The sequence below is a fragment of the Microcebus murinus genome, chromosome 23, assembly GCF_040939455.1.
Source record: "Microcebus murinus isolate Inina chromosome 23, M.murinus_Inina_mat1.0, whole genome shotgun sequence".
Taxonomy (NCBI): domain Eukaryota; kingdom Metazoa; phylum Chordata; class Mammalia; order Primates; family Cheirogaleidae; genus Microcebus; species Microcebus murinus.
This window is the reverse complement of record NC_134126.1, coordinates 28,516,858-28,544,431: the sequence shown is the minus strand read 5'-3', so window position 1 is coordinate 28,544,431 and position 27,574 is coordinate 28,516,858. Positions and strand designations below refer to the sequence as shown.

General features: G+C 43.6%; 1 protein-coding gene across 3 annotated transcripts; it reads right to left on the bottom strand.

Moving 5' to 3' along the window:
* Nucleotides 1-495: 495 nt before the first annotated feature.
* On the bottom strand, nt 496-26,393 carry LEMD1 (LEM domain containing 1). 3 transcript variants are annotated; one of them, XM_020284398.2, is made up of 7 exons: nt 26,291-26,393; nt 24,774-24,893; nt 23,932-24,054; nt 21,335-21,399; nt 11,865-11,945; nt 1,698-1,774; nt 496-988 (listed from the first exon to the last, which is right to left on the bottom strand). In XM_020284398.2, exons 2-7 carry the CDS (start codon nt 24,853-24,855, stop codon nt 790-792), a joined length of 627 nt encoding a protein of 208 aa, XP_020139987.2. In that variant the 5' UTR covers nt 24,856-24,893; nt 26,291-26,393; the 3' UTR covers nt 496-789. The 3 variants fall into 3 exon arrangements, with proteins under 3 accessions (XP_020139987.2, XP_075853122.1, XP_075853123.1); XM_075997007.1 differs by lacking the exon at nt 11,865-11,945; XM_075997008.1 differs by lacking the exons at nt 24,774-24,893; nt 26,291-26,393 and adding an exon at nt 24,158-24,276.
* Nucleotides 26,394-27,574: the final 1,181 nt, after the last annotated feature.

Genomic DNA, 27,574 nt, shown 5'->3' with positions numbered 1-27,574 from the left:
TGTAACGTTGCTTATGCATTTACTGAATGCATACTACAAGCCAGGTGTGGACGACACTAAATACTTTATATGCATTATTTCTTCAAAGTCTTCACCACTCTAAGAGGTCTATCCTACCCCTATTTCCCGAAGGTTGAAACTAAATAAAGCTCAGGGAGACAACTAACTCACCCAAGGTCACGGGGCCAATGACGAGAGGAGCCAGGTGCCTCTGCAGCTCCGCCTGGTCCCAGACTCACGGTCACCACGCTCCCTCGCGTTCAGCCCTGAATTTTTTTAGGACCTTGCTAAATTTCAAAGGCACAAACGCTATCTTGCTCTAAATTGTTTTCGTGATGTTGGACATGTCTGTGTGTTTGCTAAACCAGAAATATTCCTCTTTTGCGAATTAGCTACGGTGGCCCTTCCCGTGGTTGGCTATACAATTGGCAAGAGTGAATAAAATGTGATCCATTGTTCTATCGCCATAGCTAAGAAGAAAAATGCCAGGCAGAGTTTCCTTCTTAGAAATCTGCTGGCATGTGGCCGCATCTTTAATGATGGCAGACCTGGCTCGAGGGAGCTCCTCGCGTTACACTCTTGACACAGGTGCCTGGTTCCCCCTCGCTCTCCCCGCCACGGACGAGCCCGGGTACAGATGTGCGCGCAGCAGCACGGAGCCCGGGGAGGGCTACCTGGCTGCAGGCTGGGTTTGCACCTTCACGAGAGTTCTGCGGTTCCTTCCTGAAGCAGGAGGGCTCGCTCAGAACAGTACTCAAGCACGCGCTCACTGCTTTGCTCCCAAAGCACCTAACCAAACAGTGGCTTCTTCTCGACCGTTATGTAGACAAACACCACGATGATGAAGATGCCAAGCACAGCAAGCTTCAAGCCCACGGGGAAGCTTTCTTCACTGCTGCTCCCAGCGCTCCGGCTCGCCGCCCAGCAGTCTCTCCTTGCGTTGACAGTCCCATCTGAGCATCTGATGCTCGGTGCTCTTGCGGCACACCTGTGAACACAGTGGTGGCGCTTGGGATTGTGCACGGGTGCAACCTGAGCACCCCCTTAAAGTGAGCGGGTCTTGAGGCCCAAGGGAACAGCCAACGGTGGGGCTTCAGTGGCAGCCCCTCTACTCACTTAAAACCTGAGCTAATTTCAACTGTGATATCAACAGGGTACCAGGGCAATGTGAGGTCTCAAAATCCCACTGAGCATTTATTTATCATCATCACCCATTTGTGTGACTTACCTCCATGCTGGCAGAAAGCCTGACTCGGGGTCTTATAGATCCCCAAGTCCCCACTATTGGACGCTAGGCCTTGTTTCTTCTACTTAACTGTACATCTGTGTGCTTTTTTTCCTTTTTTGCCTCTTACCCATCTTCCAAGACCCAAATAGGACCAAATGTTTCCAAATGATGACACATCAGGAAACTTGGGCTCTGGTCTCTCAGTTCATTGTGACTTTTGGCACCCCACTCCCCCCATTCTCCCGGGCCTGTTTCTTTATCTCTAAAGTCTAGCAATGAACTAGAGACTAGGGAAGGCCATTTGCTTTGAAATTATTCAATATAATGAATCTTTCTCCTTTCTCAACAGATTCTTTTCAGGCTCAACCCTTCATAGAAATCTGAATAGTAAATTTTTTTTTTCAGAGTTATAGAATACAATAATATCAAATTCCTGTATGCTAAAAAAAAAAAAAAAAAAAAGCATTACCTTATTCCCCCGGAAGGTTTACACTCCAGGCAGTAGACATCTACAGGTTTTGGTTTAGTGATGTAAGACTCAACTCTCTGGGAAACAGAAAGAAAATGTCAAGGGGAATTTGTTTCCAATGTCTTATATAAAAAACCTGTTTCTTTCCTAGAAAAAAATCACATTAATCTGAGGACTGATAAAAGTTTTCGGTACATCAGATAGTTTAGCACTTCATAATATAAATGTCAAGTTTGGCTTTGTTCAATAATTAGCAAAAACATCCAAGTTCCATGGAGTAATATTTTAATTCAGTGACTCATACAAGAACAATAAACACACAAGCAACGAGGGTCACATGATGAAAACAGCATTCTGTTCTTAAATATCAATGCTCTATTTTGCTCTCTTATTTGTACTTTTTATTGCTGGGAGCTGTTTTTTTTATATATATATATGAACATGCATTGTTTTTATACAAAGAATAAAGTTATTTAAAAAACAAGTTGAGGGCAGGTGTGGAGGCTCATGGCTGTAATCCCAGCCCTTCTGGAGGCTGAGGTGGGAGGATCACCTAAGGCCAGGAGTTCAAGACCAGCCTGGGCAACATAGCAAGACCCCCATCCCTACAAAAAATTACAAAACTTAGCCCAGCATGGTGGCACATACCTGCAGTCCCAGCTAATTGGAGTGTCAGCCCTGAGCTATCTGTGAAGATTTCAGAAGGGACCACCACGCCGTCCCCTAACCCTACGCAGCTCACCGCCGAGCGTGGTTAGTCTGCAAGTGTTCTGCGCTGGCTTCCTTCTTCCCTCGTCAGACCATCCGTTGGCTCCCACGGAGCTGTCTTCTAGTTCTCTTTCACCCAGCCACAATATCTAACACTCGGGGCCACCGGCAGCTCAAGCGTCTGTCCCCTCCTAGAAGCCCGGGGCCCCGGAACACGAGAGGAGCCTTCTGACACCGGCCGTGCTGCCCGAGGCCTATGACACAGGCAAGCTGCACACAGCCAGTCGGGAACTGGAGGATTCCCGGGGACGGGAGAGGGAGCCGAGACTCGCTTCGGACAGGGACAGGATGGGACGGGAACCAGAAGGCAGGCCGGCAGGCGCGTTCTGACGGCAATACTAGGGTGTGTGGAGGGTGGGGTGGGGCAGGGGCACTGGGCATCCGAGTCACGGAGTCACCGGGAGGAAGGAGAGCCCTGGGCTTAGCAAGGGTGCTGCCAGGACACCCCAGTAGAGCACGTGCCTCTAGTGAGTCCGGACTGTGACCTACGGGTGTATCTGCAGGCCCGAGAGCCCCCGCCCAGGGTGGCTGGGGAGGGCACAGCCTGCTGTGGCATCATACACTGCCAGTCACCTCTACCCAGTGCGGGCCACAGTGACAGCCTCGTCCCACCTTTTAATTTTTTTTGACAGAGTCTCACTCTGTTGCTGGGGTGGAGTGCCGTGGCATCATCACAGCTCACTGTGACCTCCAACTCCTGGGCTCAAGCCGTCCTCCTGCCTCAGCCTCCCAAGTAGCTGGGACTACAGGCGCGCGCCACCACATCTGCCTAATTTCTTCTTCTTCTTCTTTTTTTTTTTGGTAGAGATGGGGTCTCCCATGTTGCTCAGGCTGGTCTTGAACTGGTCTCAAGTGATTCTCCTGCCTGGGCCTCCCACCTTCTTAGGGATGTTCTCAGTAGTGGTTTGGTGACACCCAAGCAGTGCCTCTGCATGTGGTGGGAGGTCGTGCATGGCACAAGAGCCCCATGCCCAAGGTAGCACCATCCCTGGCGTGGCCACCATGGATTTACATACCATTACCACAGTTCCTGGGACAGGAGAGTAAAGGCTTTGGAGGCAGAGGTACTTAAAAACATTCCCACAAACGTGCCACATGGGCCGGTGGTGGCCTGCTCACCAACAGATATCTCAAACTATTTCCAAGTGTATTGGAAAAATCACTTATAAGCAAATTCTTTTTTTTTTTCTTTTAACATTTTTGCTTATGGAAAATTTTAAACATATACTAAAGTAGACGATAGTATAATGAACCTCCCCGCATACCTATCATGTGCAATTTCTTTTTAATTCTCTTAAATTTAAAAATAGATATATTCAATAAGCATTTGGGGTAGAAGTCTGTTGCAAAATCAAATTATAGGATTTCACAACTCTTAGACAATCAAATACCTCCCTCCTGCCTGAAGGAGGTTTAGGTCTTTTATTCATTTTCTTTTAGAAGCTGTTTTCTTTGTTATGATTCATGTGTAGAGTTCTCCTACAGTATGTAGAAGGTGGACGTTTTGATTTCCAAAAATGGAATAATTATGTCCTATTCGCTTGACTGTGCAGCCGTCAATAATAATGCCAGTTACAGAGACTATGTGACAGGGAAGAAGGTTATCGATTAATGTTAAACAGGAAGCAGAGTATAAAATTGTACGTACACAGTGATGTCTGCTGTGTAAACATATAAGAGATATGCACATAAACAAAAACTAGAGGTAAATCGAAAAAAAATAAAATTAGTTTTTGCATCAAGTGGTGTGTTTGTAGTTGAATTACATTTCATTTTTTCAAAAATTCCCTTAATGCTGTTATGATATAAATTTTGCTATAAATAATATTTACAACGGAGCTAAAAAAATATTGGTGTTCATTAAAGCAAGGGCTCAGTGAGGGCAAATGGTACCCAGGAGATGTGTTTAATAATATGGTTGCTCCTTTTTCCCTATGCCCAGGGCTAGAATTCACAGAGATGGCTATTTTCACAAAGCACTCAGGGCCCGAGCTGGGGAATGGGTGGCCCCCTCTGCTTCTCCACTCTCTTCACTATACCCTTGGCATTAAAGTCCGAAAATTCCACCAATCCACACTTCCAAGACCTAAAGCATATTACTGGCCACAGCTGTAGTTATTAATGTAAATGCAGTAAGTCAGAAAGATGCCGATACAACAAACCATGAGCATCTCACTATGTTAGTAGCTAACGCTTATGTAGCATCTCTTGTGTGCCAGGCACCATTATAAGCATTTTGCATAAATAAACTCATTTCACTCTCGAAACCACCCTAGGAGGGAGGTGCTTTGATTATGCCCATTTTACAGATAAGAAAACTGAGGCATAGAGTGTGTAAGCAGCCTGCCCATGGTCACACGGTGGAGCCAGGAGCCAACCCAGGCAATGAAGCCTCATGGTCCCTGCTCATAATCACCACACTGTACTGCAGTGCCTTAGTGCCTCGTTACCGGAAGGGAATTAGAAGTACCACGTTCTGCATGTCTAGCATCTTGAGCATTCAACATACCTCGATTCACTTAATCTTTCTAATATACCTCAATTCACTTAATCTTTCTAACAACTCTGGGAGGTAATCGTTATAGTCACCATTTTATAGATGAGGGAATAGAGGCTTAGGGAGCTTAAATCATTTTGCTCTGGGTAAACGCAATAAAAGGAATGCCTATAATTTAAGCCCAGATATTTTGGCTCCAATGCCTTTTTAAAAAGTATTTCTATGCAAATCAAAATCACAGTGAGATATCACTTATCTCCAGTGAGAATGGCCTTTTTTAACAAGTCCCAAAACAATAAATGCTGGCGTGGATGTGGAGAGATAGGAACACTCCTACATTGCTGGTGGGACTGCAAACTAGTTCAACCTCTGTGGAAAGCAATATGGAGATACCTTAAAGCGATACAAGTGGATCTACCATTTGATCCAGCAATCCCATTACTGGGCATCTACCCAAAAGAACAAAAGTCACTCTATGAAAAAAACACCTGCACTCGAATGTTTATAGCAGCACAATTCACAATTGCAAAGATGTGGAAACAATCCAAGTGCTCATCAATACATGAGTAGATTAATAAAATGTGGTATATGTATACCATGGAGTGCTACTAAGCTATAAGAAGCAATGGTGATCTAGCACCTCTTGTATTTTCCTGGACAGAGCTGGAACCCATTCTATTAAGTGAAGTGTCCCAAGAATGGAAAAACAAGCACCACATGTACTCACCAGCAAATTGGTATTAACTGATCAACACCTAAGTGCACATATAGGAATAACATTCATCGGGTGACGGGCAGGTGGGAGGGGGGAGGAGGGGATGGGTATACACATACATAATGAGTGTGATGCGCACCAACTGGGGGATGGACACGCTTGAAGCTCTGACTGGGGGGGGAAGGGCAATATAAGTAACCTTAACATTTGTACCCCCATAATATGCTGAAAAAAATAGTAATAAAAAAGTATTTCTATTGGGAACTTATCATTGGAAATATGTCAAAACATATTTCTAAAAACTGTTTTTGTTAATAAATTATCAAACTGTGAATTTCCTGTGGAAGTAACATTGGCAGCCCATGGTTCTATTCTTAAATATTTCAGACAAATTGACCACTCCATAAGACTTTTCCAGGTGGACTATTTTGTGCTAGTTCTGGCCGACTTTCGCGTATCACATTAAATCCGAAAATGGATTGTGTATAGATAGTGTGTCGCAATGCATTATACCGTAGTTACCTACAAAACACTGGGCTAACGTCCAGAGCCAGAAAGAACAATAGCCATTTTGTTTTCTCGTTAAATCATTACACATCAAAAATTATATCTGGCTTTTGAAAGATGATCGACCTTGACTGAAGCCATTACTGTCCACAAAGACGCGTAAGTTTGTTTGCATTCCCAGACTCACGTCTTACAGTGTAGGGCCAAAGCTAGCCAGAGTGTGAGCTGGCATCTACAGTTATGAGCAGGTAAGGAAGGGTTACCGGGTGCTGAGTTCCCTACCTCTCCTTTCTCTTAATCTTCCAGGACTTCCTACCACTGGACTTGGGGGAGGGACGGTTCAGTGACGTCCAGTGAGGGCCCGGGGGCTTGGGGATGGCAGTCTCTCCAAACGAAACATAGTACATTTTCTCACATTTTCTCGTCGCTCTGATTCATTAATGCGACTTCTTTTTTTTAAAGCTCTATACTTAGAATCAGACATTTTTACAGATGACATAGCAAACTGGCAGTTGTGAACTGCTTATAGGCAGAAAAAAAAAACATCTTTTTTATTTAGAGCTCTTTAAAATTAAGTTAACCCTGATTCTCTTTATTGACTAAAAATGATTAAGTTAATAAAAGATCTTATAATCATAACAGACTTTTACTTAATTGTGTTACCTGTGTCTTGACTTAATAAAGCTTTCATTTAAAACATTGTGTTCTTTTAACCTGACTGATGATTCGGAATTAGTTAAAAAGCTTTTAAAATGATCCGTACCACTGTTAGTATCACTGAGAAAAAAATAAAATAAATAAATAAAAAAATAAAATAAAAAAAAATAAAATGATCCGTACCACATTCACAAAAGATTGAAAACCTCATGATCATCTCTATCCCCGATTAAAAAATAAAATCTTTTAGTAAACCAGGAAGAGAATAGAAACTTCCTTCACTTGATAAAAAGTGTCTTCCAAAACCTACACCAAAAGTCATACTCAAAGACAAAAATATTTAAAGTTTTCCTTTAAAATCAGGGCCAAGGATAAGAATGCCCGGTATTATCACTCTTATCCAATATTGTAATAAAAAGGTCTTGCCCAGCGCAATAAAACAAAAAGAAATTAAAGATATACAAACATGGCTAAAAAATAATCTACAGAAAAATCATTAAAACTGCAAAGAGGTTATTGTTATGGCATTGATATGCAAACGTCAACTTCAGTTCTATACAGCAGCAACAATTTAAAATATGCTCTAGAAAAAGATACTACCCCCAGTAGCAACAGAAATTAAAAGCCTACCTAGTCATAAAACTAACAAAAGCTTAGCATGATCTTTGCTGAGAAAATTATAAAATCTCACTGAAGGACATTAGAGAAAATTTCAATAAACATAAAGACATTAAAATACCCATTTGAAAATATCCATGTATATGTGGAAACTTGATATATGACAAGAGCTACTATTGCAGGTGGAGAGAGAGAGAATGGATTGTTCAAAAATGATATTGGGAACAAAATAAGGTAGATGTACTTCTCCCAATTTCTTCCGCCAAGTGCAGCCCAAACCCCCGGCTACTACGTGTAAAACCGACGTACGCAGGTGAAAGGTGGAGAGAAGGTGCGTGGACCGGTCCTCGAGACTCAAGGAAGAAGATAAGGCGGTGAGATCCCTGGGTTTTCTTTTTAGCTCACATATCCTGAGCTGGGGGCTGAGGAAGCTGACCACCCGGAAGCACCAAGTGACACAGGCCAAAACAAGCTCCCAGAAAAATCAGAAAGACCCAGAAAGGGGCAGCCTAGTAAGACAAAAACTTGGTGACAATGACTGCCCTACTCCAGCCAAACAGCCCCCTCCACCCCCATGGTGGAGCCAAGGTTCATGAGAAGCCTGGACTGTCACCTCCATGTGGCAGACCCTCCAGCTCCCCCTCGGGTGTCAGTGGAGGCCACGTGGGAGCCCCTCCCAGCAGTCCAGCAAAAAGGAGGCACCCACCCCCCGACACACGCCCAGGTGTCCCCAGTGGGGAACGTGGGACCTCACAGCAGGGAAGCAGAGCCCTTCCTCCTCCACCGGCGTGGAGCCCGAGGAGGTCTGCCAACACGGAAAATGTCAATAAGATCCAGAGTCTCGCAACTGAGTGACGAGTGAGAAGAGACGAGCACAGACACTAGCACTGAGATGACACAAATCTTGGCATGATCTCCCCAGGATTTTAAAGCAGCCATCATAAAATGCTTCAATGAACAGTATGAACATGTTGGAAACAAACGAAAAAATATAAACTCTCTGCAGAGAAGTAGAATACATAAAATTTTAGAACTAAAGAAAACACAACCGCCAAAATAAAAAACTCATTAGATGGGCTCAGCAGCAGAATGGAGAAGACAGAGAAAATAATCAATGAATTTGAAGACAGAACAATATAAATCACCCAAAACTGAACAACAGAGAGAAAATAGGGTAAAAAAAAAAAAAAGACTGAACAGTGTCTCAGGGTCTTATGGGAGTGGAATAAAGACCTAACATTCGTGTCATCAGAGTCCCTGCAGGTCAGAAGAATGATACGGTGCTGAAGAAAGCATTTGAAGAAATAATGGCTGAAAATGTCCCAAATTTGGCAAAAGACATAAACCTACAGATTCAGAAAGCTGAGTAACCCCAGATAGGATAAATCCAAAGAAATTGATGCCAAGACACATCATGATTAAACTTCCAAAAACTTTTGGGCATCAAAGGACATTATCAAGCAAGTACAAAGGCAATGTACAGAATGGGAAAATATATTTGCAAGTCATAAATCTGACAAGGATCTATTATCCAGAATATATAAAGGACTCTTGCAACTCAATAAGAAAAAGCAAAACAATCCAGACTAAAAATGGGCAAAGGACTTGAATAGGCATTTCTCCAAAAAAGACATACAAATGACCAATAAGCATATGAAAAGATATTCAACATCATTACTGTCATTAGGGCAATACAGATCAAAACCACAATGAGATGCTACTTTACCCCTGGTGGGATGGCTTTTTCTTTTGAAGGAAAATAACAAGTGTTGGTGAGGATATGGAGAAATTAGAACCTTCATACGATGCTGGTGGGAATGTCAAAGGGTGTAGACACTGTGGAAAACAATTTGACAACTCCTCAAAAAGTTTAACACAGAATCACCATATGATCCAGCAATTCCACTCGTGAGTACATATCCAAAAGAATGGAAATCAGGTCCTCAAATACGTGAACACAAATGTTCATAGCAGCACTATTGACAATAGGCAAAAGATGGAAACCACTCAAATATCCATCAATGAATGGATGAATAAACAAACTGTGGTGTACACACACACACACACACACACACACACACAATGGAATATTACTCAGCCATTAAACAATGAAGTACTAGCTGGGTGTGGTGACGCATGCCTATAGTCCCAGCTACTAGAGAGACTGAGGCAGGAGGATCACTTGAGCCCAGGAGTTTGCAGTAAGCTAGGATGATGATGCCACTGCATTATAGCCAGGGTGACAGAACGATATTGTCTCTAAATAAATAAATAAACTGAGATAGAGGTGGTGGCTTCAAAGCATTTTGAATGTGCTGAATGCCACTGAATTATGCACTTTAAAATAGTTAATTTTATGTTATGTGAATTTCATCTGAATTTTTAAAAATCCTGATTCTTGTTATTGTACTGGGATTATATAAGTAAATATCCTTATGTCTTTATTTCAAGGAAATATATACTGAAATTTTGGGGAGAGGGTAAAAAATCATGATGTCTGTAGTTTGATCTCAAATAGTTCAAGGAAAAAAGAGAAATAAAAGTATAAAACAAATGTGGAAAAATGTTAACCACTGGTGAATCTGGGTGAAGGTCATATAGGAATTCTTTGCTGGAAACTTCCTCTAAGTTTGAAATTATTTTAAAAGAAAACTGCAAAAAATAAGCACTTAAAAAAAAGGCACCAAGAAGAGAGTAAAAATACAAGCCTAAACTACTAGAAAATATATGCTACACATATAGTTAACAAAAGATTAGTATCCACAATATGTAAAGAGTTCCTATAAATTAATAAAAAAAATAAACGACCTAATAAAAATGGGCAAAAGACATGAACAGGCATTTCACAGATGAGAAAATACAAATGAACAATAAATGTATGAAAAGATGTCCAACCTTATTAGTAACAAGAGAAATAAAAATTATCATGAAATACCATCTTACACCCACCACACATTGGCAAAAATAAATCTGGCAATACTAAAATTTAAAGATTTAGAATAATGGAGCTCAGTATATTAATGGTAGAGGTATAAAATGGTGCAATCACTTTGTAAAGTAATTTAGTACGATCTCTTAAGTTGAAGATGTGTATGCCCTTCACTTCAGCAGTCCTACTCCAGGCATATTCGTGCAACCGGAAAAAAATTCTTGCACATGTACACACAGGATCATATACCATAAAGTATGCAACAGCATTGTTTGCATTAGAAAAACTTGAAAACAATCCAAATATCCAGTAAATAGGGAGTGGATAATACGCTTCTATAACAATTCTATGTAGCAATGACAATGAATGGACTAGAGCTATTATGTTGGGGTGAAGCTCCCAACATAATGCTGAATGATAAAGGGAAGTTGCAGAAGAAAACTTACACTATAATATCATTTAAACAAATTCCAAAGTCATGAAACACTAAAGTTGTGGATATCATAAAGAAAAGGGAAGGAATGAGTAAAAAATTCGCAATAGTGGTTACCATGGGAGAAAGGAAGGAAGGGGAGTATGATCCAGGAGGGATACACTGGTGTCTTCAACTCATTTTGCAATGATTTGTTTTTTAACCTCTGGGGTGGGAATCCAAATGCTCCTTTTCGGATGCATAAGGTATTTTATAATAAAATGTCAAAAAGATTTTCAGACTCAAATTTTTTTCCTCCCCACTGGGAAAATTCCAACTACCTATCTGCAAATGTCTGCCAATTTCTAACTGGGCCGATTTCTGTACCATGGCTTTAAGGTATGTTTGGAAGTGTCACCAAAAAGTGCCTCGGTACAGAGTCTCTTACAAAGCAATCCTCAGAAAGACAGCCTCTGCTGCCTTGGGTAAAGAAATGGCCTGAGACCTTCTGCAATGTCATGGAAAGGACGCTAGGAGGAGCTATTTAGTCACTCAGGTGCCTGGTTGCTTTTCCTCCCTCTTAAGACACTTGATATAACGGAGAAGGCAACAGAATGGAAATTAGGAGACCGGAAATCTATTTCCAATTTTCCTCTAACCCTCTGTGGGTCTTGGCCAAGTCCCATTCTCTCCTTGCCTGTTTCCTCATCTGTCAGACAAACCACATAGCTTCCTTCGAGAAGCCTTTCAGACAGGAAATTCCATGATCAACAATTATCTATAATAAATCACTCCTGGATGTATGAATTGCAGTGAATATGCCTGGCACTCAACGAAGCCCTGTCAAGCTCCAAGAGATTAAAATAACTCAGAGGTGCTCATATGGAGGGTGTAATGGAGACGCACATCTATACTCATAAAGCAAATTATGATAGCTAATGTGTGGGCATATCCTCGGATAAAAAAGAAAGGAAAGCTGACCCTTGGAAACAAATCCATACTTTTCCTACGGAAGGAGAGCGCCACCGGTCATAATTCAGCCTTATGAAAATGAGGATGTTTACCTTTATTTTTGTCTTGGAATCATAATCAGAGTTTGCTTTCATTTTTTCTTCCCGCTGCACTTGAATTTCGAAAACTGGGTTCTGTTACACAGAAAGAAATCAGCATGTAGTCAGTGAGATCAAGACGCATTGATCACTAAGCGTGCCTAAAGCGTACGCATCAGCAGGTCAATATTTTTACAGGAAGAGTGTTAAATTACATTCCTGGTGAAGATGGCGTTTAGCCCCTCCCGAGCACACGTCAAAGGTAAGAAGAAAGGGCTTATTAAGTAGTTATAGAATGTGTAATTTACTCTTCACTTTAACCCAGCTGGGATATATAACTACTCTTGGGAATAAGAATGTTTTTCAATTAATTAAGAAACTATTGTAGAGATGTTTAACATCAGGTCTTCAAAAAACCTTTATATGCCACTGGAACCACCGCTTAGCTGTAGTCCTTTTTTTTTGAGACAGAGTCTCACTTTGTTGCCCAGGCTAGAGTGAGTGCCATGGCGTCAGCCTCGCTCATAGCAGCCTCAATCTCCTGGGCTCAAGCAATCCTCCTGCCTCAGCCTCCCGAGTAGCTGGGACTACAGGCATGTGCCACCATGCCGGGCCAATTTTTTGTATATATATTTTTAGTTGGTCAATTAATTTCTTTCTATTTTTGGTAGAGATGGGGTCTGGCTCAGGCTGGTTTCGAACTCCTGACCTTGAGCAATCCGCCCGCCTCGGCCTCCCAAAGTGCTAGGATTACAGGCGTGAGCCACCGCGCCCGGCCTGTAGTCCTTTAATATGCATTCCCCTTACACGTGGGGCCTTCCGCTGGCAGCATTTGGGGTCGGCTGTGCACATGCTAATTGTAGGTCTACAGGTATCTTCGAAGCAACAGTAGAAATCGAGACACAGAGAGGTAAAAATCCTATTAAAGTTTGGCACAAAGACAGTGAAACAAACTCAAGAATTAGAAGCAAAAAGAGACGTGCAGCTTTCCCTCCCTTCCTTTCCCTCGCCTGTGGTGCCAGTGTGTCTCCTGCACACTAAGGAGGGGACAAGGACACAGAAGTGTCAGCATGCCTGGAGGCCAAAGAAGTAGACTGGTAGCTGAAGGCTTGAGGGGTGGGGCTGGGCGGGGAGTTAGTGTCCTGGGACCAGGGAAGAGGGACAGTGGGGGGAGGGCTGCAAGGGGGTGTTGGGACGTACAGTGGTCAGGGAAGCAGTGACAGAGTGATGGAAGAGGTGGCTATTGGGACTGAGTGATTGGTTACACTGAGAAAGCTAGAAAATTGAGCAAAAATGTAAATATGTTAAATTTGGTGGAATCCACAACCAGGGAATAAGGGAACCACTGTCAGAGGGGTGGTTTCACAAAAGTGAATCATGATTTGCCATTGACACGGTATAAAAGAAAGGAGACTAAAGGTGAATGGTTAGAAAGAAAACCAAAATGTTGGTTTGCGACTGGAGATACATATGAACTCATGCTTCCTAATTTTATATATACATATATAAAAGTAGAGACGTACATGTGCATCTGTACACAGAGAAATAGTTATCGTCCAGCTCTGTCCTCTGAAAGGGCCCAGAAGGGACGACACCCAGTACAAGGAGCTCTCGGATTAGCTCTCAGTTTCTAAAGACCATCCTGCAGTGAAAGGAACCAGGGCTCCAGGGGCAGGGAAAGTACAAGGTGAGTCTGAAACATCTTTCTGTGCCAGGAACTAGGAAAGTGCTCAAAAAAAACGACGAGGACTTGTCCAAAGGACACAGTGTCCATCCTGAAGGGGCTCCCACTGGCCAAATCTGGGACAGTTTGAGCATTAAAATAAATAATGATGTCAACGGATACAACTCACCGAACAAAAACAACAAAGAATCAATGAGTTCATGCTAATATGAACAAATGAGTTATTGAATGAATGAATGGAAGAAAGGAAAGGCCCTCCTTACAGTAGCACAGCAGGTAATAAACGTAGGGCTGATGGAAACAGAAAATTCCAACAGGCCATCGCCATCCTGGTGGGAGTGGACCCAGGCAGAGTGGTCCATGTGGCTAATGGGTGAGGTTTGATGGGTAAAAACATGCCGGTGTCAGTTCAGAATATTTCCCTGCAAAATACTATTCAATTACAAATGGAAAAATAATGGTGGAAAACCTTGACAGACACCAACTGTTCCCGGTGAGTACGGCTAACATCGCCACCAGTGGCATGGAACGACATTGTTTGCCCCCAGCGTGAGGCAGTGGGAAGAGCACAGTGTCATCTTGGAGGAATTCCCGCCAAGAATGCATCACGTCTAAGACTGGTCAGAAGGAAAAATCAGTTTCAACTTAAGGTTGCCCTTGTGTTGCTGTGGTATATAATAAGACATACATATTTCATCTGCATCCCCAGTTCCTGGCACAGAGCTCCTAAAATCTTTGTAATTTCTTGAGTGATAGGTATGGCAGAATCATCTTTTGTTATAATTTGTGATATTGGTCCCAGGTTTCTGACACAAGACCTTCTAAGATCCTTGGAATCTCCCGAGTGATAAGAGTGTCTTTTGTATGCCCCCAGAGACCTTCAGGATGGCAGCTGGTCACCAGGAAGACCAGCCCTGTGATCAGAGGATGGGGACTTTGAGCTTCACCCCCAGACCTCCAGGAAGGGGAGATGAGCTGAAGATTGAGTCAATCACCAATGATCGATGATTTACTCAATCATGTCCATGTAATGGGGCCTCCATAGAACCCCTAAAGGATGGGGTTCAGAGAGCTTCTGGCCTGGCGAACACACCAGGGTACTGGGGGGTGGAGTGCCCAGAGAAGGCATGGAAGCTCTGCACCTCTCCCCATACCTCGCCCTACGCATAATCAGCTGTTCCTGAGTTGTATCTTCATAATAAACTATCATTAATATAACTGTAAGTAAAGAGCACCCCTGACTTCCGTGAGCTCTTCTAGCAAATTATCAAATCCAGGAGGGGGTTGTGAGAACCTCTGATTTGTAGCTGGTCAATCAGAAGTACAGGAGACCCAGGACTTGCGATTGGCCTCTCCAGTGGGGAGCAGTCTCGTGGGCCCACGCCCCTTCACCTGTGGGATCTGGTGTTAACTCCAGGCAGGTACTGCCAGAATTGAATCGAACTGTTGGACACCCAGTTGGTGTCTGGACAATTGGAGAACTGGTTGGTGTGAGAAAAAAAAAAAAACAAAAACCACTCGTAGGTGTCAAAAGTGTTCTGTGAGTAGAGACAGATCATAGTAACCCTATGAGATGAAAAGTCTGTACTCTTGAAAATGGTCAAGGCACAGGGAAATGACAGGGAAAGACTAGGACACTATGTTCCAGACTAAACGGGAATGAAGAGACTTGACAACGAAAGGGAACATGTGTTCCTGGAGTGGCTGTGGACCAGAAAGCTAAAAGATGTTGTTGGGACAGTTGGTGAAACTTGAATGGGGTCTGAGTACCGGATGGCAGCATTGCATTAATGTGGATTTCATCTGGAGGTTATATGGAGGTCATGTAGGAAAGTGTCCTTTGCAGGTGGACAGAAGACTTGCAGGAGGGCTACGGTTTGCTCCCAAATGGTTCAGAAGGAGCCAACGGTAGGAGATACACACACACACACACACACACACACACACACACACACACACACACCCCAAATGCGGTGCAACATACTTATTGAAGAATCTGGATAAAAGGAATAGGAGAGTTCTTTGTCCTATTCTTGCAACTTTCTGTAAGTGTGAAACCATTTCGAAAGAAATTATTTTTAAAATTTTTAAAGAGGCAAGAAGAAGAATTTAAATATAAGATTAAGAAGGAAAGATTGAAACAGGACCCACACCTTTCACCTCTCACAAACATCAACTCACGCTGGGTAACAGACTTGAACCTTAGGTGTGAAACTATTAGAATTCTAGAGGAAAACGTTGGAAATACTCTTCTAGACATTGGCCTAGGCAAAGAATTTATGAAGAAGAACCTAAAGGCAATCACAGCAGCAACAACAATAAATAAATGGGACCTGATCAAATTAAAAAGCTTCTGCACAGTCAAAGAAACTGTCAAGAGAGCAAACAGACAACTCACAGAATGGGAGAAAATTTTCGAAAGCTACACATCCGATAAATGGCTGATAGCTAGAATTTATTTAGAACTCAGGAAAATCAGCAAGGAAAAATCAAACAACCCTATCAAAAAGTGGGCAAAGGACATGAACAGAAATTTTTCAAAAGAAAACAGAATAATGGCCAACAAACATGAAAAAATGCTCAACATCTCTAATTATCAGGGAAAGGCAAATCAAAACTGCAATGAGATATCATTTATGTCCAGTAAGAATGGTCTTTATCAAAAAGTCCCCAAACAATAAATGTTGGCATGGATGCAGAGAGAGAGGAACACTCCTACACTGCTGGTGGGACTGCAAACTGGTTCAGCCTCTGTGGAAAGCAATATGGAGATACCATAAAGTGATACAAGTAGATCTACCATTTGATCCAGCAATTCCACTACTGGGCATCTACCCGAATGATCAGATGACACTCTACAAAAGGGACACCTGCATTCGAATGTTTATAGCAGCACAGTTCACAATTGCAAAGTTGTGGGAACAACCCAGGTGCCCATCAATACATGATTGGATTAATAAAATGTGGTATATGTATACTATGGAGTACTATTTAGCTTTAAGAAACAATGGTGATATGGCACCTCTTGTATTTTCCTGGACAGAGCTGGAACCCATTCTACTAAGTGAAGTATCTCGAGAATGGAAAAACAAGCACCACATGTACTCACCAGCAAATTGGTATTAACTGATCAACACCTAAGTGCACATATAGGAATAACATTTATGGGGTGTCGGGCAGGTGGGAGGGGGGAGGAGGGGATGGGTATACACAAACATAATGAGTGAGATGTGCAACGTTTGGGGGATGGTCACGCTTGAAGCTTGACTCGAGGGGGGGCATGGGCAATATACGTAACCTTAACATTTGTACCCCCATAATATGCTGAAAAAAAAAGATTAAGAAGGAGTCCTAAATACTGGGAGAGCATATAGGACTATTTTTAAAACTCAGTCTCATTCAATACACATTGCCTACAGAAAGCAATCTTTAATAATTATATCTGCATATTTACCTATATAAATCCTTCTATGGGCACTCTGGCTAATCACATTGTAGCACTTAGGACTTCAATACTAAAGATTCAATTTCCATTATATTATTTTTCAACTAAATATGTGGATTTGTACTGCAGACAATTAAATATTATGCTTTTTATATAACAATAATGTTAATGACAATAATAGTTCTTATTTGTACTTAAATAGCTCTTATATTTTTGGAATTTTTTTTGCCTTTAAAGACTGGGTCTTACTCTGTCACCCAGGCTGGAGTGCAGTGGTGGGATCAGAGCTCACTGCAGCCTCAAACTCATGGCCTCAAGTGATCCTCCTGCCTCAGCCTCCCAAGTAGCTAGAACTGCAAGTGCACACCACCACACCAAGCTAATAAGTAGCTCTTATTATGTGCTGTCACTTTATATATCTTAACGTGATCTTCACAACACTCTACCAGCTTGACACTATTATTATCCTTACTTATAGCTGAGGAAGCTGAGACTTAGAGAGGTTGAGTGTCTTGCCCAAGTTAGTGGCAGAGCTAGGATTTGAACCCAGGCAGTCTGGCTCCAGAGTCCATTATTTTTCATACACATATTCTTTGTTTCTAGAGCTCATTTCTTAAGTTTCTTCAGGACAGGAACCTATGTCTCTGTCCACACCTATTGTCTTCCTCAAGAAGGTGCTATATTTATGTGCTATTTAGTAGATATTAACAGTTGTTGGCTCACAGGCTGAGACGCAGGGGTGGACGTCTGTTGCAACCACTCCCTAGATGGGCATCCATTCGCCATGACCTAAGCATGGTCTCTCAAGAGAATACATTAAGGTATGTCTAAAGGACAAAACACATAGCACCGAATATGAAGTCAGAGAAAGAGGGCTCAGCAACCTCAATGTAGGACAAAGTCTCCTTTCAATTCAGCCAACAGGGACTGAGTAGCTCCCCCACCCCGGCCCCCATATGCCTGGCCTTGAATTAAATGCAGAGAAGTCAAGGGCATGGGTGGACCCTCAACGTTTTACAACCTAGAGCAAAAGCTCCTGGGCAGAGGCCGGGGTGAAGGCTGATTGGAAAAGCAGGTTCCTGGGCCCAGAGCTGCAGAGTGTAGGAGGGGGGTGGGGAGATGAGAAGAGGCCATCCAGGCTGGGAGGACAGAGTGAAATGAGATCCTGGCAGGGAAGAGCCAGCAGTGTTTGGGAGAGGGCAAGGAAATGCCCAGATGGCCTGGGAGGGCTCAGGAGTACACACCCTCCAGGATCAGCTGCCCCCTGGGCCTTGGGTGCAGCAGCCCTCTGCAACGGGGCAGGCACATGCAAACACCTCCACCCTTGGGACTGCCCCCAAACTCACAGTGACCCTACAGCCCCCATTTGCCTAGGACAATCCCAACGGTCTCCTATTGTTCCCACATTCCCTCTGGTTAGTATCTGCTGTCTTAACTCCCTGCTCCATCACTGGTAACACAAGCTGTGACTAGTGCCCTGATGAGAAAAAAAATCCCCAATAAAAAACCAAAAATGGACCTGGCTTGCTGAGTGGTTTTAATGACCAGATCCAAAGGGCTGCATATGCGATTTGACAAAACACACACATACAGTGCTAAACAGAATTCAGAAATTGGCATACTTGAAATCTCAAAGTGGCTTGTATTCCACTAGAAATCTACTAAAATGAGAGGAAAATATGGTGTTTCAAAGAAATGCAAATACTACCTTTCTAGGCACTCAGAGGTCCATCGGGTACAAACAACTGCTCTTAAGTAATTAAAGTCTATAGCGTTAGACAAGCGTCTCAATAAACACACCTTCTACTATATTTTACACGGAAATTTAAATGCTTATTTACATTTACTCGCAGATTTAAAGTTGAACAGACGTCTTGAGGCCCTTCTGGGAACCAAAATGGCTTATGTAAATCCTTCAGATCAAAAAGATTTTATGTCATTGCAAACTTTTTATTTAATTCTATCGCCGATTCAAAATATTGGTATGGTTTTATTTCAGGCTTATGGAAAGCAAAGAGTGAAGGGCACTGGTCCCATCCAATACATTTTAAATACTCAGATTGCTTTTTCTACTGTCAATGTCTTTGCAAGAACCACACAAAAGAGTTTTCTGCAGAACCGAGGTTTCCTGAATGGAAAGGATTCCTTTAATGAGCTATTTTGAAGATTTAAAAAAAAAAATCTTTAGAAATTTTGATATGATATCAGCATTACTTCATCAAATTTGAATTATGCTTAAATGGGAAGTTGAAGCTACAACATATTGCAGCAATGTTTACCAGGAGTTTTCTTTTCATTCATTTAGACTCAGCAAGTAGTTAAAATACTAGACTATATTTGCAGACTAACCTATTTGTCACCGGAGTTGTTTGGTAGATTTGGTGAGGTGAGTTTTGGGTTCCCACTACGTGCAAGACCCTGCGACAGTTACCGAGTGGGGATAAAAATGCCATTTTATTTTATTTTGTTTTGTTTATTTGTTTTTGAGACAAGGTCTCACTCTGTGCCCAGGCTGGAGTGCAGTGGTGTCATCATAGCTCACTGCAGCCTCAAACTCCTGGGCCCAAGCGATCCTCCCACCTTAGCCTCTCGAGTAGCTGGGCTTAGAGGTGTGCACCAGCATGCCCAGCTAGTTTTTAAAATTTTTTGTAGAGATGGGGTCTCACTTAGTTGCCCAGGCTGGTCTCAAACTCCTGACCTCAAGCGACCCTCTTGCCTCTGCCTCCCAAAGGATTACAGGTGTGAGCTTTAAAACACCATATTAAAGGGGTTCCCAGGAGTGGCCTTGGAGACATTCCTTAACAGATCGCAGGATTTCAGCAGGAAGAAAAATGGAGCGGGGACGGGAGCGGTGGGAGGAATTCCAGGCGCGAGGAACAGATGCGGCAAAGGCGGAGCGTGTGAGAGGTGCAGGAAAAGGCAAGCATCGCTGGGTGGCATGATGCGGGAGACCCGGCTACAGGCGACACTGGGGTCTCTTCATGACGTATGCTAAGTTCGCATCTAGCGTTGGAAGTCTCTGGACAAACGAGTGACCTGATTCAATCTCTGCTTCTAGATCTGAACCGGAATGGGGAAGAGGTGGAGGAGCACACCAGCTAGGAGGATATTTGCAATTGTTCCAATTTTTAAAGAAGCAACCTGGGTGCAGGCTAGGATAGCAGCAGCGGGAAGAGAGGACAGGGATGGATTTTTTTAAAATCCCTAGGACTTGGCAACTGTTTACGCGTGAGGCGCTGTAGCCAGTGGGTGTTCCGGGATGACGCCGAGGCTTTGAGCCGGGACAGCGGGGAGGTGATGAAACCGTCAAGATAAACAGAGGCCACAAACGCAGTTCTGGGGTGAATGAAAATACGCTTGGTCCTGGATCTCCCGAGGCCGACGTCAAGGGGTGCAACCCTGGGCAGAAGCACCGTGCATCTCTGTAACCTACAAAGTGTTTGTGATTATAAGGGACCGTTTGTCTAAGGGATGCAGGGCGAAGGGAAGGAAGGAAGGGAAAGAGAAGGAAAGGGGAGCGAGGTGGTGAGAAGGTGAGGCGCCAGGGACAAGGTGCAGAGCTGGTGGCCTGGAAGCGGCTGAGGGCAGAGCGCTGGGGCACAGCGCAGTCGGGGCGGAGAGAAAGACGGGCTCAGCGCGCAAACAGCTGGAGGAGCAGGACCGAGAACCAGGAGAGCACGGGGCTGCCGACATCTAAGGAGGCAGGTGTCTCAAAGTAAAGGCAGACAGAGAAGCAGCCACTAGAGTTGGTGTCGCAGTTTGTGACCGGGCGCTGATGAGGCGCCGTGTTTCATGTTGGGAGCTCGGCCTGCCTTTCCCTTCACGCCCGCCCACGCCTGTCAGACGGCACCAGGCGGTTTAGATCCCTGAACTGACGTCCCCAAAGTCACGCAGCGAGTATAAGTGGAGGGCAGGGTCACTAAGCAGCTGGATCACCCCAGACCTGTAACCCTCACACACTTGGCCGTGTGCTTCCATCGGGTGGTGGGGCTGGGGTGGCAGCCAGCTCTTAGCGACTGCAGAAGAGAAGGGGACAGAGACGCACCTTTATTCTATGTTTACTGTGAGCCTGGAACCAGCTCAGCGCTGCACGTGCATGTGGACTACAGGTGCTCAAAGTGGCGGGTGGAGGCTCTTTCAGGGAGGGGCAGGAGGGACCCTGTTCCCCTGGGTCCTCTGCCAGAACAATGGCAATTGCTTCGCAAAACAGAGACCTGCATTAAAATGATCCTCTTTACACCAGGATTTTACCACTATAACAGAATGCAGTGACTCGCTTCTTAATACCTACGAAAAGTGCGATTTCCTATTTTCAATACATGGCTGAAAGTATTCATGCATTAGAATTGTACGCACCTTTTTGAGTTCCTTGCCTTTTTCTGTTGAGAGTCTGATGTTTCCTTTCAACATGATATTAATCTCTGGATCATAGGAAAGAAAAAAAAAATAGGCCATGAGAACATACGAGCTAGCAGAGGGGATAAACACCGATCGCTGGGGTGAATTCTCTCAAGCAGAGGGCGGTGTGGGGAAGGGAGAGAAATTCACGTTGCCCTTTTGAGGGAAAAGATCATTCTGCCCAGCCGCAGTGGTCTTTGTGAAACAAAGACCTGGGCCCTCCCGGGGGAACGCAGGGAGGAGGCTGCCGTGTTTGTACGCCTGGGGAGAAATTCGCAAGCCTTCTGCTCATCTGGGCAGCTGTTTTCAGCCTTTGTCCCTTCAAACCAGCTGGAGGCCCCGTGCATCCCTGAATGTCGGGATTGGGCAGGAGGATTCTCTCCCTCTGAATCCAAAAAGGCACCCAGGGAAGGGAAGGCCGGACCTGTGCTAAAAGGCTTTCAAATCCCGGGACCTAACGGGGACATAGAAGGCTGTCGCTAATCAGCCCGTGGAGCAGCATTTTGATAAACTTGAAGGAGTCACACTTGCTGTTGCTCATTCAGGACGGCTTTTCATGGAGAGGATTTTAAATGATCTCTCCAGGTCAAAAGTATTTGGGAAATTTGAAAGGAGGTTAGATAATTAAAGCTATGTCCACGCAGTGCTGAAGCAATGAGTGAGATTGAGAAAAATCAAACCCACTGATTGTTTGGATGATCTAATGCTCGGCCACAGGTCTAGAACTCCCTGCACCCCCCCGCCCCACACAGCCCCATCCCAGGACTAGGTGTCTCTGTGAAATGCCCCAGGCTGAATCCACAGGACCTCCTTCCCCAAACCCCATCAGCTCCATTTCATCCCTGCCATTCTAATGGCACCAGGGGCTACTAGACTCTTCCAATGAGCAAATTCAAACGTCTGCTTCAAACCTGACCTGGAGAACCGGTTTTCTACTTGTTGCAACCACTGGCCACTGATAGCACAGAATTGTATGACAAGGGTAGGGGTGAATCGGAGCTTCCCCCTCTGACCCGATAGCCCATAGCTCATACAAACTGAAGGGCCAGTTTTCTCCTAGGGCTGCATGCTGGGAACCAGGATGGCCTGGCCTGAGGCTACAACAGCTTGGCTTTGCAGCTTTGACCTGCAGTCCTGGGCAGTCCTGAGCTGTTCTGGAATCTTCAGCCTAGCATTGCTTTTCATCAGATGCTAGCTTAGTTCCTTGAGCTCCTGTCCAGGGTGGGAAACAGGGACAGGCCCAGGTCTGAGACAGGACTCGGAACACATTATTCGTCCAGGAGGGGTCTGGGGTAGACACTTGCCCTGAGACACCTCTGTGCTAGCTGTCCTGCTCAAGGGCCTTGCTGTCCTTTTCAAACGAGACCAGCTGTGCCCAGCCCTAGGGGAAAGCTCTCTGCACCTGTGCCGCCTCCAATACCAGGGTTACAGGATTTTTTTTTAGAAGGCCCAGGTATTTGTATCGACGGTCAAACTATATGAAATTGTCCTCTTTTGTAGATCCCATATGGTCCAAAATGTCACGTGTTCATTCTTGCAATAGAAATTATGAGAAAAGTGCAGGGTAGGTGGCGAAAAGAGCACAACTTCGAGAGCCAGACGGGGTCCAAATCTCAGTTCTGTCACTTTCATTCAACAAACATATGCTGAATTCCTGCCGTGTGCCTGGCAGTGTTCTGGGAGTTGGCCATAGAGTGGTGACAAAGACAGATGGGCCCTGCTCTACGTGGCACGTTCTCATGGATGCTCATCTCCTGGGGCCACCTCCAGGCCGAACGATGCCGGGCCAGTCACCGGGCCTCTCCGAGCTAAGTGCGGTGAGGGCTAAATGCAGCGATGCACACTAGGCCCAGCACGTATCGGTGGCCTTCAACAGGTGGCAGTTTCTGTTATTTTACTGCGCCTTGTGGAGGACTCCTAATAAATATCTGTTGAGTGGAAAAGCCTTGAAAGGTATTTATGGCAACCTCCAAGGCCATCCTCTAAGAGCCCTGAAGCTAGAAACCAGGGCAGGAGAAGGGTGGGGCAGGGGCCTTCCTAAGCAAAGGGATTCCCAGAGACCACTGTTCCTCACCCTCTCTACCACCCAAGGGGACCAGCTGCTGTCAGCTCCCCTGTCAATCAAAAGGGCAGTTGGCATAAGAGGGGTTCAGGGAGGTACAGTCTGGTTCATCTTTCTTAATAGGCATGATATTTAATCTGAAGAAAATAATGGTCCAATTTATTGATTGAGACGAAGCAGAGGTTGAGACCTCAAAGGAGGCCTAGAATTTACCCATAGGAAGCTCTGGTTTTAAGGAATCAGCACATATTTGGCTCTAGTTCATAAAAGGACATGCACATTGAGCAGTTTTCCCCCCAACTTGAAACCCAATTGAGTCACTAGCGTGAATACAGACGCAGAGTTACAGATTGCTTTCATAGCCCGGGCTATAAACAGGCCACCCGCCTTCTCACAGGTGAGCCTGCACCCCCATTTAAAGCTGCATAAATCACCATGGACAGGCTGCTGCTAAGTGCGAAGTTGCTATCTAGCAAACAGCTGGTGACGGTACCTTCGCTGTCATCGCAGTCCTGAGGTCCATCCTGCTCTCTGGGTCCACTCATCACAGGTGCTGCACACGGAGGTGAGACCAGCAGCTGCACCAACTTTTTTTCATACAGCTTTCTGGTGGAGGCTGGGCAAGAATGTGGAGGACAAATGAAATCGTTCTGTTTTTGTATGTGATCCTGCTGGATTCAAGGCATTTCCTAATTCGGACCTTTACTCTTGTCCCTTACATTATTGGTTAATTACGGCTTTTGAAATGAGGCAGAATCCACAGTTACTCAACTTACTCCTTCCCCTCCACAAACACTCAGGTGATGCACTGGGGCACATTTGAGAACAAAACGGACAAGGCTGTGTGTCCTATCTATGAGGAATATAGACAATAAATACACAAATTGTTAACATGGTGCACATGCTAAAAACAACACAAAAACCAGGATAATATAATTATGAATTATATAATATATTATGTTGTATAATTATCATATATTATATAATATATATTGCTTTTATTGTGTTAATTATATAATATGTAAATTATATAAATATATTATGAATAAATTATATAATTATATTAATATATTATATTATATTAGCTGGTTTTTCACTGCTGAAAAAAACAAATCCCTTTTCTCTGGAACTGTACTTCCTGATCTGTAAGTAGGATCTGAGTATATTTATTGCCTCTTCCCTCTTTATGGTTTTCTGTTTTCTCTATTTTCCTGTTTCTATTTTAATGGTCTTTATTGCATATGTCCCTTCTACCGTAAGCTGTTTTAAATCCTTAGAGGGAGCTTGTAAACAATAAAGGACCAGTCTCTAAGATCTGCCGTCCACTCTACCTACGTAGTATTGGGCCAGGTGAAAATCCAAGCTTCTCCAGGTGGCTCTGCAATTCGCTGTCATCCAGACACTTCACATCCACCATGGTGACAGAAGTTTGGCCTCTTTTCTGACAGCGGAATCCTCGAAATAGCAAAACATTAAATTCACTGAGACAGCCTTGCAAATAAGTACTAAAACATTACCAGTCCACAGAAGCGTTTACAACCCCACCTCCCTATTCTCAGACATGCACAGGCCATAAAGCAAAAAATCAACACTCTCTGCCATAAATTCCTGCTGGGATGAGATGTCTTGATGCAAAACTTTAGATGGGTGTCCCTTTCCCCAGTGTCCTTGGGGTTCGATTATTTCTAACTTTTCTACTCAACTAATGGGAGAGAAATCTTCTCGGATACAACGAACAAATATTTCCATTACTGCTCAGGAACTCTGAGTAAGACTGGAGCTCTGAGAAGATACGAAGTTAATTAAATAGGAAAGAGCTGAGAGAGATTTTTTTAGTGAGTTAAATAAAAGTTATTTATCCCTGCCCTCCTTTTGATGAGAGTGCAGAGAGAACGGGAGCATTCAGTTATTGCAAACAGTAGTAGTTTTCACACATGTAATTTAACTCCGAACATAACGAGATGGTAGTTTTTAATTAACCGCCAGCAGACTTTGTAATTGCTGAATTGGCATTTGAAAAAAAGTCAGCTATTCATTCTCTGGTACACAAATTGATTTATATAGATTATGCAAGTCTTGCTATGGCTTTGCAAACCTGCTCAGCCTCGAGTTCAATCGGTTGTATTCAGTTGATTCCTCAATCCCCCCCAAACTGGCACTTCTAACTACTTAACAAAATCCTGAAAAGGACAGACCCATTCGTCAAACCTTTTAATAGAGATTTTTAATTTTGGAGTTTGTTTCTTGTACCCCATTTCTATCATGTTTCAGGGCTTTTGAATATTACAGTGAAAACAACAGCAAGATAATTACTCACCCTAGGATGATCTAAACCAATTTTAAGTAATGACTTTGCTTTTATTGGTGATCAGTCAATGTCCAATTAGGAAGAACATTGTATACAAGCCAGAAAAAGGCATGAATTGTTACACGTAATAGGATATTTTTCCAGAAAAGCCTTGTTTGACAGTTCTTGCCTTCAAAACTATGTTTTAAGGACAGTCACATTCTAGCGCATAGTAGGTACTTAGTGAATGTTAGTTCCCTCCTTTTCTATGGGTTTGGGAAACTGAATTAACGCTTTTAGGCCAGTAGGAAACAACCTAATGCTAATAGGAAAAAGGACAATGTGCCTCACCACCTCAGATTTTTTTTTAGTGGAATCTAGCTTAGGCAGATCCTGTGACATTTGTTCCTGAGAACAGCTGTCTGTTGTTTCACCAGCTTCCCAAAAATAACCTCCAAACGAGCCCTCATCAATTTCAAGTGACACTAGACAATTGCCTAGAGGGAACACACATATGGAAGAAAAATATTCAAATGGAATCCAACCGGATGATTGATCCACTTACCCCTTCACATGGTGATCTAAAGTCTATGCAATTGAGTTGGTTACTAAAGCTGGGTGAGTTTCACCCTAGGGTTTCCACTAGCAACCAATCCCTTTTTGCCTGGTTAGATAGTATGGTAATCATAATACTGACAGTGTGACATCAGTAACCCCCATGGCAACAGATTGATGTGCAAATCGGATGATTAATTTAACCCAAGTTCAAACAGAAGGAGGTACTGGTCGGCTTCACAGGCAGACTGCCATGATAAAATGTCAAGAGATGCAGGGAAGTTATCATTATGCACAGGAAGTAAGGAGCTGCTACCAAACCAAATGGTGCCAAGAAACTGGGAAGGGAAAGGAGAAATCAAACAACCTCAAGGGTCCAGGCCATCCATCAAAAACCCCACACTAGTAGACAGGTAACGTGGCCAGATACTTTAGGGAAAATAGGAAAGTGGAAGAAACCTATATTCATTTATTAAGCATTGCTCATTTAAGAAAATAACAATCAGGATGGAGTACAGATAAATATTAATAATAATACACTACAGGAGTTTGATGGTTTTGGCCTTTTCATAGCATTTTCCTATCATCTTATTTCATTCTCTGGACTCCCCTGGAAGACAGCTGAGATGGATATTGTCATCTACATTGCAAAAGGCTACTTTGTTGTTGCTTTATTTCATTTAAGGAAAGATCTGCCAGACCATTAGCTTGCATCTTTTAAGAAAGACTGCTCAGATTTTAAAAACATTTATGGCAAGACAAAATGTAACTGCAAGAAAACACAATGCCTTGATTAAATACCACGGACACGGGGGTGACAAGGACAGTGGAGCCAGCCTGCCTAGCGTCAATTCCAGCTCCGTCATTTGCCAGTTGGGTGATGTCAGACTGGGTGAGTTACTAAACTCTGTGTCTCTTCTTCTTCCTCTGTAATGGGGATGACAACGGTACCCACCCCAAAGGGCTGTTATGTTATTCAATGAGTTATAACACATATAAAGTGCTTGGCACACAGTAAGCGTTATATAAATGTTTTCCATTAGTCTATTCATGAGCCCTAGCCTCAGAGAGTTTCCGCATCCAGTTTCTTTTTCAGGAGGTTCCAACCAACCCCTTTACACTTGCCCATGGAAGTCTATAGTTTCAACTCTTTGCAGATTCTGGGAGAGAGCTGAGCATCTTCGGGTCGGTGGTTAGGAAGGCTCATCGAGTGCTCACAGGCTGCGGCTTCAAGGGCTATGGCTCCGGAGTTTCTGAATAGAGCATCAGTTTCCAAACAAACATGCAATGCAAA

Coding starts and splice junctions, on each gene's coding strand:
- LEMD1 (XM_020284398.2), bottom strand. CDS start 24,855: ATGGTGGATGTGAAGTGTCTGGATGACAGCGAATTGCAGAGCCACCTG. Junction 21,400..23,931: donor GGACTGCGATGACAGCGAAG/GTACCGTCACCA, acceptor CCTATGATCCAG/AGATTAATATCATGTTGAAA. Junction 11,946..21,334: donor AAGGCAAGGAACTCAAAAAG/GTGCGTACAATT, acceptor TCTGTGTAACAG/AACCCAGTTTTCGAAATTCA.